Below are 14,825 nucleotides of genomic sequence, written 5' to 3' on the forward strand. Positions count from 1 at the left end.
TGTACTGCCCCTTTACCTAAATGGATTCCATTTCGGTAGTAATCTGCCTTCCTGTTCTTGCCACCAAAGTGGATAACCATACATTTATCCACATTAGACTGCATCTGCCATGCATCTGACCATTCACCTAACTGTCCCAGGTCACCCTGTAATCTCCTAACATCCTCCTCACATTTCACCCTGCCACCCAGCTTAGTATCATCAGCAAATTTGCTAATGTTATTGCTAATACCATCTTCTATATCATTAATATATATTGTAAAAAGCTGCGGTCCCAGCACTGATCCCTGCGGTACCCTGCTGGTCACTGCCTGGCATTCCGAAATGGAATCGTTTATCACTACTCTTTGTTTCCTATCAGCCAACCAACTTTCAATCCAAGTTAGTACTTTGCCCCCAATACCATGCGCCCTAATTTTGCTCACTAACCTCCTATGTGGGACTTTATCAAAAGCTTTCTGAAAGTCCAGGTACACTACATCTACTGGATCTTCCTCGTCCATCTTCAGAGTTACATCCTCAAAAAATTCCAGAAGATTAATCAAGCTGACTCTGACCAATCTTGTTACTCAGACTGACTGCTAATCAAACCCAGCGTGTCAATGGAGTGAGAATTGCTGGAAAAGCACAGCAGGTCAGGCAGCATCCGAGGAGCAGGAAAATCGATGTTTCGGGCAAAAGCCTTTCATCAGGATCCCTGCTGAAGGGCTTCTGCCCAAAACGTCGACTCTCCTGGTCCTCGGATGCAGCCTGACCTGCTGTGCTTTTCCAGCACCACTGTAATCTAAACTCTGGTTTCCGGTATCTACGGTGCTCACTTTTGCCCAATGGAGTGAGATATGACCAGGGGTGGCCTCTTCCACATTGGTTATACCAAAGATCAGACTGTTCCCAGATCCTGCTCGAGAATGTGAGGCCTTGAATATAAGATTAAATGAAAGAGGAAAGAAATCCTAGAGAAGTACAAAATGCTGGAAATCAGAAACATAAACATAAATTTCTGTATAAACACAGCAGGTCTGACAGCATCTGTGGAGAGAAAGCAGAATTAACGTTTTGGGTCCAGTGACCCTTCTGCAGTTCCACAGATGCTGCCAGATCTGCTGAGTTTATCCATTAGATGGATGAAATTTAGAACAGATAACAGGACAAAGAGAGTTTATTGAATTCACTTCCACGGTTATTCACTCAGGAAAAACTCACCATTCCGGGTGTTACCTTGGAGAACTGGTGAAAGGATGTGGGAAGAGGATGAGTTAATTACCAAGAGATATTCTTGCCCTCTGTTCCAAATTTCTTACAGTAAACCTGACAATAGCCTCTTGATCTCAACTCCCCAACTGTGAAAGGTCGCCTGCCTTCTGTCTCCTGTATCCTGTCCTTTCAGCATTTCAAACACTTTTACTGGGATGACCACTTGAAGTTCACCATTCAAGGTTAGGGTCTAGTGTGTGTGAGTGAAGCTAGTGGAATCTTTGGCAGTTCAGATTTGATAGGTTGAAGGACTTCTTCTGTTCTGGAAGATTCTATAAGCTAGGGATGTAAGTTTGTTCTTTAAATGCAAGAAACTGAAAGCGTTGAGACGGAGGGACTGGGACTAGCTCCACCTGATGACCAGAGGCTGTAATTACACTGTGACAGTTGACAGTGAAATTGAATGGGAAAGGTTGACACCACAATTTGCAGTGTTGAATGCTTTGATTTGATTTATTATTGTCACATGTACCTGAGTAGAATGAAAAGTTTTGTTTTGCGCGCAGTACAGGCAGATCATAACATACAAAGACACAAAGATGATGGGCTGATTGTGCAGAGTGAGGAATATAAAGTTATGGAATTGAGGTTTAAAAGTGCAGCACAATTGTAAGAAATGTGAGAATAAGATCAGCTGTAGAAAGCTCACAGAGAATCACCCTGTGTCAGTGCCATCTTGAATGCTGATTTAAATATAGGAATCCTAAAATGCAAATCCTTGCTCTTGTCACTCTGCATTCCTTTTCATTTTTCAGGTCCCCAACTACCTCCCATCAATCAGTGCTGCTATTGGAGGGGAGACTCCTCAGCGCTATGTCTGGCGTTTCTGTATTGGCTTGCACTCAGCACCACGGCTGCTGGTCGGACTTGCGTATTGGAACCATTACCGCCGTGTTCCTTCACCCAGCCATTGGTATGGCCCCCTCTGCTTCATCAACTTCACCTTCAACATGCTGGAGAACCTGGCGTTGCTGCTCCTGACCTATGTCTCATCAACAGAGAATCACTGTGAGTCCAAGGACACCAAGCCAGCCATTTGCGACTGCAAGTGTTCTTAGTTTAGGCATGAATATTACTTGGAGTGCAGGGTGCTGTGGGTCTTTCTTGTGGTGTTGAGTTCCTTCTGACCAATGCCTTGGTGTTAATTGGAAGGATGTGTTCCTCTGATCATGCCTGATTGTGTCATTCCAGGGGTTCATGAGAAAGCCTTTGTTACCTTCATGGGATCATCAATGCTTCACATGATCCTCACCTGCATCATCTGGCAGCAGACCAGGAAAAGCACAGTAAGTCCAGAGGTAATTGGCTCTGTTCTTCCATTCTTTCTCTCTCTCTCTCTCTCTCTCTTGCCCGGAGTCCTTTCCAGTACACGAGGCTATCTGGCTCATCAGGTACATGCCTGCCCTGTGTAGAGCTATCTATTGTGGCCCATTCCCCTGCTCTATCCTTGTATCCCCTGTAAGTTTATCTCCCTCGAGCACCATCCAATTTCACTTTGAAATCATTCACTGTCTCTGCTCCTACCCCTGAAATACAGTGAGCCCAGATTACCAATCACTGTGTGAAATAGCTTGACTTCACATCCACCACAATATTTCTTGCCCAGTATCTTAAATCTGTGTCACCTAGACTTTATACCATCTGCCAACATGAATATCCTGACTTTCTTATCTAAAACTGTCATAACTTCACACAAGCCGACCCCCGAGCTCCACCCTTTCCAGTCTGCCTTGTCCACTCTGTGCTGACTCAGCTTCATTCACTCAAATTTCTCCGGGTGCCTGGCAATCTCCCTCCCACACCCGATTAATGTTTCCAAAACTTCAAACTCATTCCCTGAATTGCTACTTGTCCTGGTTATTATCTCAGACAAGTGATGTAGGGGCAGTACCATGGGGAGAAGGGTCAGTGATGGCAGGCAGGATAGTGAATGGCTGGTGGTCATCCTGAAGGTTTGTAATCACTGTAGGATTTGTTCCTCCAGTGCTGGCATTTGAAAAGTGGGAGCACACTCATATTTAGGTGCAATGAAAAGATTGAGATGCTTGATAAAGAATGAGGATCAGTGTAAAATCCTTTATTTAGCTCAATTAGCCTAACATCAGTTGTGGGGAAAATGCTAGAGTCTATAATAAGACATAATTAGAAAGCATTAATGGGATTGTATAAAGTCAGCATTGGTTTCTGAAAGGCAAAGCATTCTTAACAAATCTACTGGAGTATTTTTGAGGAAGTAACTACAAGAATTAATAAGGGAGAACCAGTGGATGTTGTGTGTTTGGATTTTCAGAAGACTTGTGATAAGGTTCCTCATTAGAGGTTAGTGGACAAAGTTAAAGCGTGTTGGCTGAGGTGGTGATGTATTGGCACTGATTGAGAGTTGGTTCACGAGCAATAATAAATGGGTCTCTGGTTGGTAAGCAGTATTACTAGGGTATCGCAAGGATCAGTGCTTGGGTCCTGTTTTACTGTATTTCGTTTTGTCTTTAGTATCGAAGTCTTAAATGGATTCAATTTGACTTAAACTCCTCAGCCTTCCAGAAAGGGGTATTCCAAAGATTCACTACACTAGGTTTGTTTTTGTCTTTGTTGGCTGGGCCCAGTATTTATTACCTGTCTGTAGTTGCCCCTTGAGTAGGTAGAGGTGAGCTGCCTTCTTGAACTGCTGCAGTCTATATGCCTTCCTCACCTGATGAAGGGCTTTTGCCCGAAACGTCGATTTCGAAGCTCCTTGGATGCTGCCTGAATTGCTGTGCTCTTCCAGCACCACTAATCCAGAATCTGGTTTCCAGCATCTGCAGTCATTGTTTTTACCTTGTAACTGTACTGGAACAGCTTGGCTAGGGGTGCAATGTGCTGCTGAGTGCAAGCCAATGCTAGACATAATACTGAGGAGTCTCCCCTCCAATGCCAGCACAGATTGCTGTGGGTAGTCGGGGACCTGAAAATTAAAGAGTGCTGATTGGCTGTGGAGCACAGGCCCTCAGGACTATTACTGGAATGATGTTTCCATTGCCTTCATGTGAAGGAATCAAACTGGCCAGCGACTAGTGCCTGTGATGCTGGGAACCACAGAAGGAGGCTGAGATGGATCATCCACTCGGCATTTCTGGCTGAAGATTGCTGTGAAAGCTTCAGCTTTACCTTTTGCCCTGATGTGCTGGGCTCTTGCATCATTGAGGAGGGGGATATTTGTGGAGCCTCCTCCTCCCAGTGAGTCGTTTAATTGTTCATCACTGTTCATGACTGCATTGACGAGGCGGTCCTAGTGCCAGCACATGGTTGCTGTGGAGGTGAGTTGGGGTTCCCGGTGGTGTCTGTGTCCAGTGCAGATTGATGGGCGAAGTGAGCTTGGGGCCAGTATGAGACCCAGCGACATTGGCAGCAGCTACATCAGTGTGAGGTAGGCCTGAAGCAGACACGTGGCAGCAGTGATGTTGAGTTTAGGCCGGTGTCTGTGTTGGTGAGGTACGGTGAGGGTGACAGTGGAAGGGAGATGAGGCTGAAGAGTGGGTGACTTCCGTTCTAGTGGTGACAACATGGCACAGGGGACTCATGCCCAGACACCAGGCCCAAGGTGGAGCACTTAACAAGAAGGACTGTAAAGTTTCACACCTTTATTTCTTTATTCTTTTGCCTATATATTCCATTTCTGTTTATTTTTATGTGTTTTAAGATCGTGCCAGAGAGTGGTGACACTGCACACTTTTCACTGTGTTTTGTAACAAAATACACGATAATAATTAAATCAAATCAAAAATCTGGATTTGGCAGGACTGTAGAGCTTAAATCTGATCTGTTAGCCATGGGATCACTCAGCTCTGTCTATCCCTTGTTGCTTATGCTGTTTGGAATGTAAGTAATCCTGTTTGTTAGCTCATCAGGTTGACACCTCAGCTTCAGGTCTGCCTGCACTGCTCCTGGCATACCCTCCTGCACTCTCCATTGAACCAGGGTTGATCCCTGGCTTGATGTTAATGGTTGAGTGAGGGATGTGCTGGGCCATGAGGTTACGGATTGTGCTGGAGTACAGTTCTGCTGCTGGTGATTGACCACAGCACCTCCTGGATACCCAACCTTGAGTTGTTAATAGTGTTTAAAGTCAGTCCCATTCAGCACGGTGACAGTGCCAGACAATATGATGAAGGTTATTCCCAATGTGAAGGTGGGACTTAGTCTCTACGAGGACTGGGTGATGGTTGCTCTTACTGATCCTGTCGTGGACAGATGCATCGGCAGATTGGTAAGGATGAGGTCAAGTGTTTTTCCTTTTTGTTGGTTCCCTCACCACCTGCCGCAGACCCAGTCTAGCAGCTATGTCCCTTAGGATGCTGTATATCACTGGGTCACCTCCTTTGCTGGACTCGTCCCCTACCGTCAGGGCAGGACATACTCGGGATGATAATTGTGGAGTCTGGGTGTAGTCATGTCATCCTGTTCCCCTCCTCAATCGAAGCAAAACGCTCAGAGACACAGTATAGTTTTACCACCATCACCTTTATTCTGGGGCCTGGAGGGAGAGAGAACAATCACCCACGTGCACAGAGACATGACTTCACAGTCTTCTTGGATCAGCAGCTTCTTCATGAACTATATCGTCATTTTACAGGGAGGAGCGTCCAGATAAGGCAACATACATATTAATTGGGTGGCCGTTACAATCAGCGAGTACCAATAGCAGAGACCAAGCTCTTTACTGTTATACAGTGAATGTTCTTAACCTTGTTAACTGGATTCATACAATGGATTCTTTTCCCCTTGTTAGCTGACCTTGCATACTGAATGCTTCCAATATTGTGAAATGGCTCTATATAATGACTGCTTTTCCACCTTGTTAACCCATTCCCCTTGCCTCCAGCACCCCATTGTTAACTGTAAGTTCTTATTTGATCTGAGTCATGCTCAGCTGAGCCTCTTGTTTCACAAAACTTAGATATTATCTCTTTCCCAGCCTGCTTATACCCTATACACATTCTCATTCAGGCCCATTGAATCAGGCTTTTTGGTCAGTGTCAGGCTGGAGCTCGGTTTGTCTGTGAGCCAGCTCTCCCAGTTTTGGCAGTAGTCCCCAGATGTTGCTAAGGATGCCTTTGACAGGGCCTGTTCAGAGCCAGGTTCGCTATTGTCAGTCTTGGCCCAGTTGGTTGTAGGTGATCTGTTTAGTGTCATTTCTTTCAGTGAAAAATCACTCACTTTGCTGTCGGTCTGTCTCGTAGGTCAGTGAACCAGTTGGGTTTTTTATGACATTCAGAACAATTTCATGGTCATCATTAGACTTTTAATGAAATTTGAATTCAAAACCCATCATCTGCAGTTTTGGGATTTGAACCTGGATCCCTGGAATTCTACCTGTGACCCTGGGTTAGTAGGTCAGCAACAATACCCCTGCACCATTGCCTCCTCACATTCCTTTTCCTCTCAGTGTTAAATAGCACACCTATTATTCTGAAACTGTGTCGCAGTGTCTAGGCACCACCCTGCCACTAGCTCCCTGCAGCCAGTGAGAGACATCCTCCCTGTGGGACCCTGTAAGGATTGTGTATGCTTCTGGAATGAAGGTGAGAAGGGACACAGCCACAGCTGATAGATATCCTGACAATATTTTGCCACTCTAGCTTTTCTAAATTGTTTAAGTGATGTGTGGAGAATAGAGTCAGCATGATTTCTGGTGCTCTGTCAACCAAAACTGCAGCAGATGGCTTTTTAATTCGGATAACAGACCCCACCACGTGGAATTGCAGGAGTTTTTGATTGGCATGTAATTCATACATTTGCCATGAGAGGGTGGTATTGAGCCACTTAGAGAAGCAGGTGGTTTTTTTTGAAAGTTCTTGTCTCCCTTTCCTTTTATAACCTGTGGCAGTGAGTTTGGTGGTGGGGGGGGGGGTTTGGTGCAGGGGTATATATATCTATGGATCACGTACACATCCCTAATTGCCCCATGTATGGATGTTTGGAGGGTGTGTGGTATGTACAGTGGTGTATGGAGTGTGGGTGTGAATGTGTTTGTGTGTGTGGAGGCTGGATTGTGTGATCATCGTTCCAGTGATGTCCAACTCCCATCATTCTCCAAAATAATTTGCTCAGTAACGGGTTGAGATGGAGCAGGAGCACACATTCCCTGAGTCTATACCTGTCAGCTACCTCTGTCTGTTCAGCAAATTCATTTGGCACACGTACCAAGAGAAAGTGTCACCCACTTGGCCAAGTACAGAGCCTCAGTTCCAGAATTAGGGTCAGTATCAGACTGAGGGATCGGACAGACAAGATGAAAAAGGTGGGATCAATTGGGATGGCTAAAAACATGGAAGAGGGAGAAAATACATGAGAGAGTAAACAAGGAAGAACCATTAAATCTTATAATATTGCTTTTTCACAGGATCATAAAATGTTAGTAAAAGATTAAAGACTCAGCTAAAGGATGGGGTTAAATGTTGAGAAGTCACTTGGACCAGATAACTTACATCCTAAAGTCTCAAAACATGACTGTTTTCAGCAAGTGGTCAATTGGTTTAATCAAGAACAACAACTTACATTTCTAAGGTACCTTTTAATGGAATGAAACCCTGGTTCGACCCCACTGAGAGTACTGTGAGCAGATCTGGGTACCATGTCTCAGGAAGGGTGCGTTGGCCTTGGAGGGAGAACAACGCAGGTTTACAGGGATGACACCTGGACTTCAGGGGGGACCTTATAAGGTGGGATCACCCAAATTAGGTCTGTTTTCTTTAGAATTTAGAAGGTTAAAGGGCGATCTGATCAAAGGCTTCAAAATATCAACAGGGTGTACTTTTAAGGCTGAGCTAGATTCCTGATCAGTTGGGGAATCGAAGGTTACAGGGAAAGGCAGGAAAGTGGACGTGAGGAATGTGGGATCAGCTGTGATCCTACTAACTGGTGAAGCAGATTTGAGGGGCCGAATGACCTGTTCTATTTCTTATGGATGAGTGTTTCAATAGCAGATGAGCTGTGACCAGGATAGTGTGGAGTAATTGACAGAAGTGGAAGCAAGCTGCTTTGAGTGGTGACATGAATATTAAAAAGGAAGCTCATTTTAGGGTCACATGACATCAAGTTTCTGGAAGACTGGTTTAATCCCAGTCTGTTGCCAGGGAGAGGGAGGGTGTCAGGAACTTGGAGGCTGTCTTGGAGCGGGAGCTAAAAATCCTGGATCAAATACCTCTCACCTAGCGCAGGATATTGGAAGAAACTGTCTCTTTATTCTTGTAGAGGGGGGAGCCCGTGGATATGGTGCATTGGGACTTCCAAAAGGCATTCAATAAGCTGCCATCGAAAAGGTTGCTGCACAAGATAAGAGCTCACGCTGTCAGTGGTGAGGTATTAGCTCACAAAGAGAGTTAGCTAACAGACAGGAAACCCTCAGGATAGATTCAGAGTTCCTTATCCGAGGAGTCAGCAACCACTGTATCGTTGAATATTTTGAAGCTGAATTAGACAGACTTTTGATTGACAAGGAAATCAAAGGTTTTTGGGGACCGACAGGAAAGTGAAGTTGAGACGATAATCAGATGAGCCGCTTGTTGACTGGTGGAGCAGGCCCGATGGGTTGAAAGGCCTACTTCTGTTTCTGGTTTGTGCTGATTTTACCTAGACAGCATATCGGCAACTTTTTGTCTGCTGAGAGAAATCCTTCACAAGTGAGTGGGGCTTGAAAGGTTAGATCTTTGGGCATATGATCATCTGATGTACATGGCTAAGCCAGAGTAAATGTTGTAGGTTCAGTAATGAGTGGGTCATGACGGAATTATCACACTGCAGGGCATTTCAGGTAAACACCTTCCAAGCATGGTTTGACTCCCGATGTTTCGCAGATCATTGATGGGAGTATGGAGTTAGCTGGGGGATGGGGGGATTGGTCTTTGCGGTGGTACTCAGTTTCCCCATGTGAGTGTTGGGCTGAGCACTGGTGATGGGGAGGGAATCCCTTGACTTGTTTCTCCCCCCCCCCTCACCCCCTCCTTTCCAACACTGGGAGCTCAGTTCTCAGTCAGCCTATCCCTTCCTGCATCAGCTAAACTTGGCTGCAGTTGCTATAAGTGTGTTAGGTCTATCTATACCCTACCAGTAAAGGCTGCGTGACGCTGGACTGCTGTCTGTGCGTATTTTTTGCATCATGTGGCTTTTTTGTCGTCCGTAGTTGTGAAATGAAGCCATAAAGGAGGAACAGTCATCGTGCAGAGTGCTGGGGCATCAGGAACTATAATTTGCAATGACTGCACATGCAGGCTGACACAGCAGAAACCTTAATTCTCTAAACCCCCACAGTGTCGATTCCCCCTTCTCTACCCCTTCACGCCCCTCATCCTGTTCTCACTCAGTCACCAATGTGTCTGTGCTTTTATTTGGTGACTTTGGGACTGTGTGAAGCATGGCCGTGCTGAACAAGACATTTTGCTCACTTTCAGTTTGCATGTGACACTCTGCACAAACCTCATTGACTCTCTGCAGCTATTTATTTCTGATTTGCAGCCTCCAACACTTCCTCTGGTGTTTTTGTTTAAAAAAACCCTCCAGCATAATTTATAGAAGTTGTGTTTCAGATGGGAGTTTGTGGAACAGGCTGTGTGTCTGATTGGCCCAGATACCTCAGGAGCCTTTTTTTAAACCAAATTATAGAGAAGTGTGTCTATTTATTTTGCTGTTGAGGGTTAGATTTTTATTCAGTCTTCAGTCCACACATACATTCTCCATTTGGACTGAAATGAAACCAGAAATTGCAGCAGGTCTGTCAGCATCCATGGAGAGAGAAACAGTTAATGTTTCAGGTATGTGATTCTCAGTTGGAGCTAAATGGTCCTGCAGAGCATTCCAGACCATCATAATTCCCTCTGTCTCACAAAAGAAAAAAGAAAAGCATATACTTCTTAAGTACCTTTCACATCCTCAAAATGTTAAAGTGCTCCACAGACAATGAAGCCCTTTTTGATGTGTAATCATTCGTGTAATATTGCACATAGCAAGATCCAACAAGCAGTAATGGGGAATGATCAGGCAGCTGGTTTCTTGTGATGTTCACTGAGGGGAAACTATTGGCTAGTACCTGTGGAGAAGCCTCATGCAATTCTCCCAATAGCAGCATTTGGTACTTGTACATTCACCCGATAGAGCAGTAATGGATCACTCTAACATCTTATCCTAAAGATGGCACTTCTAACAATGTAGCACTCCCTCAGCACTGACCCTCCAATAGTGCGGCACTCCCTCAGCACTGACCCTTCGACAGTGCAACACTCTCTCAGCACTGACCCTCCAACAGTGCGACGCTCCCTCAGCACTGACCTTCCAACAGTGCAGCACTCCCTCAGCACTGACCCTCCAACAGTGCAACACTCTCTCAGCACTGACCCTCCAACAGTGCGGCACTCCCTCAGCACTGAACTTCCAACAGTGCAGCACTCCCTCAGCACTGACCCTCCGACAGTGCGGCACTCGCTCAGCACTGACCCTCCGACAGAGTGGCACTCCCTCAGCAGTGACCCTCTGACAGTGCGGCACTCCCTCAGCACTGACCCTCCGACAGTGCAGCGTTCCCTCAGCACTGACCCTCCGACAGTGCGGCACTCCCTCAGCACTGACTCTCTGACAGTGCCCACTCCCTCAGCACTGACCCTCTGACAGTGTGGCACTCCCTCAGCACTGACCCTCCGACAGTGCGGCACTCCCTCAGCACTGACCCTCCGACAGTGCGGCACTCCCTCAGCACTGACTCTCTGACAGTGCGGCGCTCCCTCAGCACTTGCCCTCTTACAGTGCGGCGCTCCCTCAGCACTTGCCCTCTTACAGTGCGGCACTCCCTCAGCACTGACCCTCTGACAGTGCAGCACTCCCTTAGTACTGACCCTCCGACAGAGCCCACTCTCTCAGCACTGACCCTCCGACAGTGCGGCACTGTCTTGGAACTGCATTGGTAGTGGGAGCCTGAAAGTAGTGCTCCGTTATTTGGAATGGAATCTGAACCAATGATGTGCTGACTATAAGGTGGGTATTTCATCCATTGGCTATGGTTCCTCTGATACATTTGCCGCATATCTCCTCCTTGAAACCACATAATGTTTGGCCTCAACCACTTTCTGTGTTCGTGATTTTCACAGATTTGCCACTCTCTGGGCGATTAAATTTCTCCCCAGTCCCAAAAGGTTTACCCCTTATCCTTTAGCAATGATTCCTAGTTCTAGACTCCCCCATCATCAGGAACATTCATCCTGCATCTAGCCTGTCTAGTCCTGTTTGGATTTTATCAGTTTTGACTGAGGAGGAACTCCCTTAGATTGAAGAATGCGTTTTGGTTTCAGTTTTGCGGAGTTCCTGGTTGATGCTGGATGCGTGAAGAAAGAAGATACAGGTCGTTCTGCTAGAACGCCAATTTCACTAATGTGAATTTGCTGTAACGTGATTGATGAATTGGGGGGCACAGACTTTTAAAACATGTGTTGGGTGTAACATGATTTCATCGCCAACACTTTCAGAGCTGTTTCTCAAGCGCGATTTTTCTATAATGCAGGGCTGCAACCAGCCCATTATAGGAGAACTACCTGTGATTTGGAACTGTTAAGAAATAAGACGTTTCAGTGTAAAGAGTTTAGTTTGAGAGTTCCAGACCAGAAGTGTTTGGTTAAAACTCTGAAGAGATTATGTGCAGCTGAGAAAATCTCAGCACAGTTGTGTGAATACTCAGCAAAGAGGTTATTTGTATCAGCTACGTTAGGTCCTATACCAGTGAAAGAAAGGGGTTCTGTCTGGTGTGATTATGTGAGAGAGTGCTGTTGGAATCATACTTTACCATGTGTCACAAGCTTGCATTATCTATAAGTTGCTTGGTTTATTCTATTATTTTCTTCATTTATTGTGTGTAACAAATCTCTGATTTAAACTGATTCTGCAGCTCTGTGTGTTTGTATTTCAGTGAGTGAAAGATGACCTCATGAAAACAAAGTATAACCTACAGAGGCAGATTTCAGTCTGCTATTGAACAGCTCACTAATAACATCAGCTAGGATCCGAACAGCAGTGACTGGTGGCCAGAAGCTACTTCCAGGATCTCAGCAAGTGGCTGAGTATCCCTTCAGAGAGAGCCGAGCATGGGGCATTGAGTAAACTCTGCCCGTGACTGAGACCGAGCACGGGGCATTGAGTAAACTCTGTCCGTGACTGAGACTGAGCACGGGGCATTGAGTAAACTCTGCCCGTGACTGAGACCGAGCACGGGGCATTGAGTAAACTCTGCCCGTGACTGAGACCGAGCACGGGGCATTGAGTAAACTCTGTCCGTGACTGAGACCGAGCACGGGGCATTGAGTAAACTCTGCCAGTGACTGAGACCGAGCACGGGGCATTGAGTAAACTCTGTCCGTGACTGAGACCGAGCATGGGGCATTGAGTAAACTCTGTCTGTGACTGAGACCGAGCACGGGGCATTGAGTAAACTCTGCCAGTGACTGAGACTGAGCACGGGGCATTGAGTAAACTCTGTCCGTGACTGAGACCGAGCACGGGGCATTGAGTAAACTCTGTCTGTGACTGAGACCGAGCACGGGGCATTGAGTAAACTCTGTCCGTGACTGAGACCGAGCATGGGGCATTGAGTAAACTCTGTCTGTGACTGAGACCGAGCACGGGGCATTGAGTAAACTCTGTCTGTGACTGAGACCGAGTACGGGGCATTGAGTAAACTCTGTCTGTGACTGAGACCGAGCACGGGGCATTGAGTAAACTCTGTCCGTGACTGACACCGAGCACGGGGCATTGAGTCAACTCTGTCCGTGACTGAGACCGAGCACGGGGCATTGAGTCAACTCTGTCTGTGACTGAGACCGAGCACGGGGCATTGAGTAAACTCTGTCTGTGACTGAGACCGAGCACGGGGCATTGAGTAAACTCTGCCCGTGACTGAGACCGAGCACGGGGCATTGAGTAAACTCTGTCTGTGACTGAGACCGAGCACGGGGCATTGAGTAAACTCTGCCCGTGACTGAGACCGAGCACGGGGCATTGAGTAAACTCTGTCTGTGACTGAGACCGAGCAAGGGGCATTGAGTAAACTCTGCCCGTGACTGAGACCGAGCATGGGACATTGAGTAAACTCTGCCTGCAACTGAGACAAAATGGTCAGCTGTAATTTTTCTGTGTGACCCTGCGGGGTACACTCCTCCACAGGATGTGTGCTTGTCACAGATGGCCTATATGTGAAGCAATCCATATCTCAGTTCCCTCTCGGCTCAGGACAAAGTACAGTTTGTGGTTTTCCTCATCCTGCTGGAGTGAGAGAGCGAGAGGGAAGGTCAGAGTTCAGTGCCACACTCAGCTGCAACCTGGAACCTGCCTGAGGGGGAGGGCCATTTGGCTGGGGTGGAACTCAACCTCAAATGTTTTCTTTCAGAAAATGGTCCAGCTACTTGTACCCTTTCACACTCAACTATCCCTGATCGGGACGGTGTACAGGGAGTTCTAATCTCTCTCTAACCCTGTGCTGTCCCTGTCTTGGGAATATTTAATGGGGGACAATGTAGAGGGAGCTTTACTCTGTATCCCACCCTGTGCTGTCTCTGAACTGGGAGTGTTTGATGGGGACAGTGTAGAGGGAGCATTACTCTGTATCTCACCCTGTGCTGTCTCTGAACTGCGAGTGCTTGATGGGGACTGTGTAGAGGGAGCTTTACTCTGTATCTCACCCCGTGCTGTCCCTGTCCTGGGAGTGTTTGATGGGGACAGTGTAGAGGGAGCATTACTCTGTATCTCACCCTGTGCTGTCTCTGAACTGCGAGTGCTTGATGGGGACAGTGTAGAGGGAGCTTTACTCTGTATCTCACCCTGTGCTGTCCCTGTCCCTGGGAGTGTTTGATGGGGACAGTGTAGAGGGAGTATGTGCCCTTGACCCAGCTGTTGTAAAGAGTAGGAAGGATGTTTCCCTGACTGTGGGATGTGTAACCAGCAGACACGGTCCTATATAAGGAGGAGGTTATGTTGGACTCCGGTGAGGAGGAACATCTTCAGTCAGACGGTGGGGAGTGTTTAGAATTCCTGACCCCAGAGACTGTGGAAGCTCCTTCACTGAGAAGGTTCAGGCTGAGATTGACAGGTTTCCAGTTACTCATGACCTCGATAGATATGGGGTCATGCGTTGAACAGATAATCAGCCATGACCTAATATCAGAGACCAGACGCAGTGGGTTGAGAATAGGGATATAGGAACAGGAATAGGCCATTCAGCCTGTCAGGTCTGTCGCCATTGAGTGAGATTATAACTGATCCATATGACTGTCCTAACTCCATAAAATTGGCCTGATTGCGCTGTTCCTGAAACTTGTATTTCATTTCTCTGTCACTCTTAATATCTCTTTTTCCCGTTCCCTCATTCCCTTCTATCCCTGTCTCCCCATGTCTCTCTCCTCTCTTCCATCTCCCTGGCGTCTCTCTGCCTCTTTTTCCCTCTCTCCCCTTATCCCATTCACCTCTCCCCCTCTGAATTACTGAGCAGAATCTTTCTCCAGTGTTGTTAAAATGATTGTATTTCTGAATTATGAAATCTTAATCTCTCTCCCCTCCCACTTCCA

The 14,825-nt window shown here is 46.6% G+C and overlaps 1 protein-coding gene across 1 annotated transcript in view; it reads left to right on the forward strand.

Annotated features, from left to right (window-relative positions):
* The window catches only part of pgap2 (post-GPI attachment to proteins 2), a 44,708-nt gene that overhangs the window by 16,201 nt on the left and 13,682 nt on the right, over positions 1–14,825 (forward strand). Inside the window, exons 3-4 of the mRNA XM_043692728.1 lie at positions 2,010–2,262; positions 2,446–2,552. Of these exons, the coding sequence (XP_043548663.1) occupies positions 2,010–2,262; positions 2,446–2,552 (360 nt within the window). The remainder of the gene's footprint in view (positions 1–2,009; positions 2,263–2,445; positions 2,553–14,825) is intronic.

Source organism: Chiloscyllium plagiosum, chromosome 6, assembly GCF_004010195.1.
Source record: "Chiloscyllium plagiosum isolate BGI_BamShark_2017 chromosome 6, ASM401019v2, whole genome shotgun sequence".
NCBI lineage: Eukaryota > Metazoa > Chordata > Chondrichthyes > Orectolobiformes > Hemiscylliidae > Chiloscyllium > Chiloscyllium plagiosum.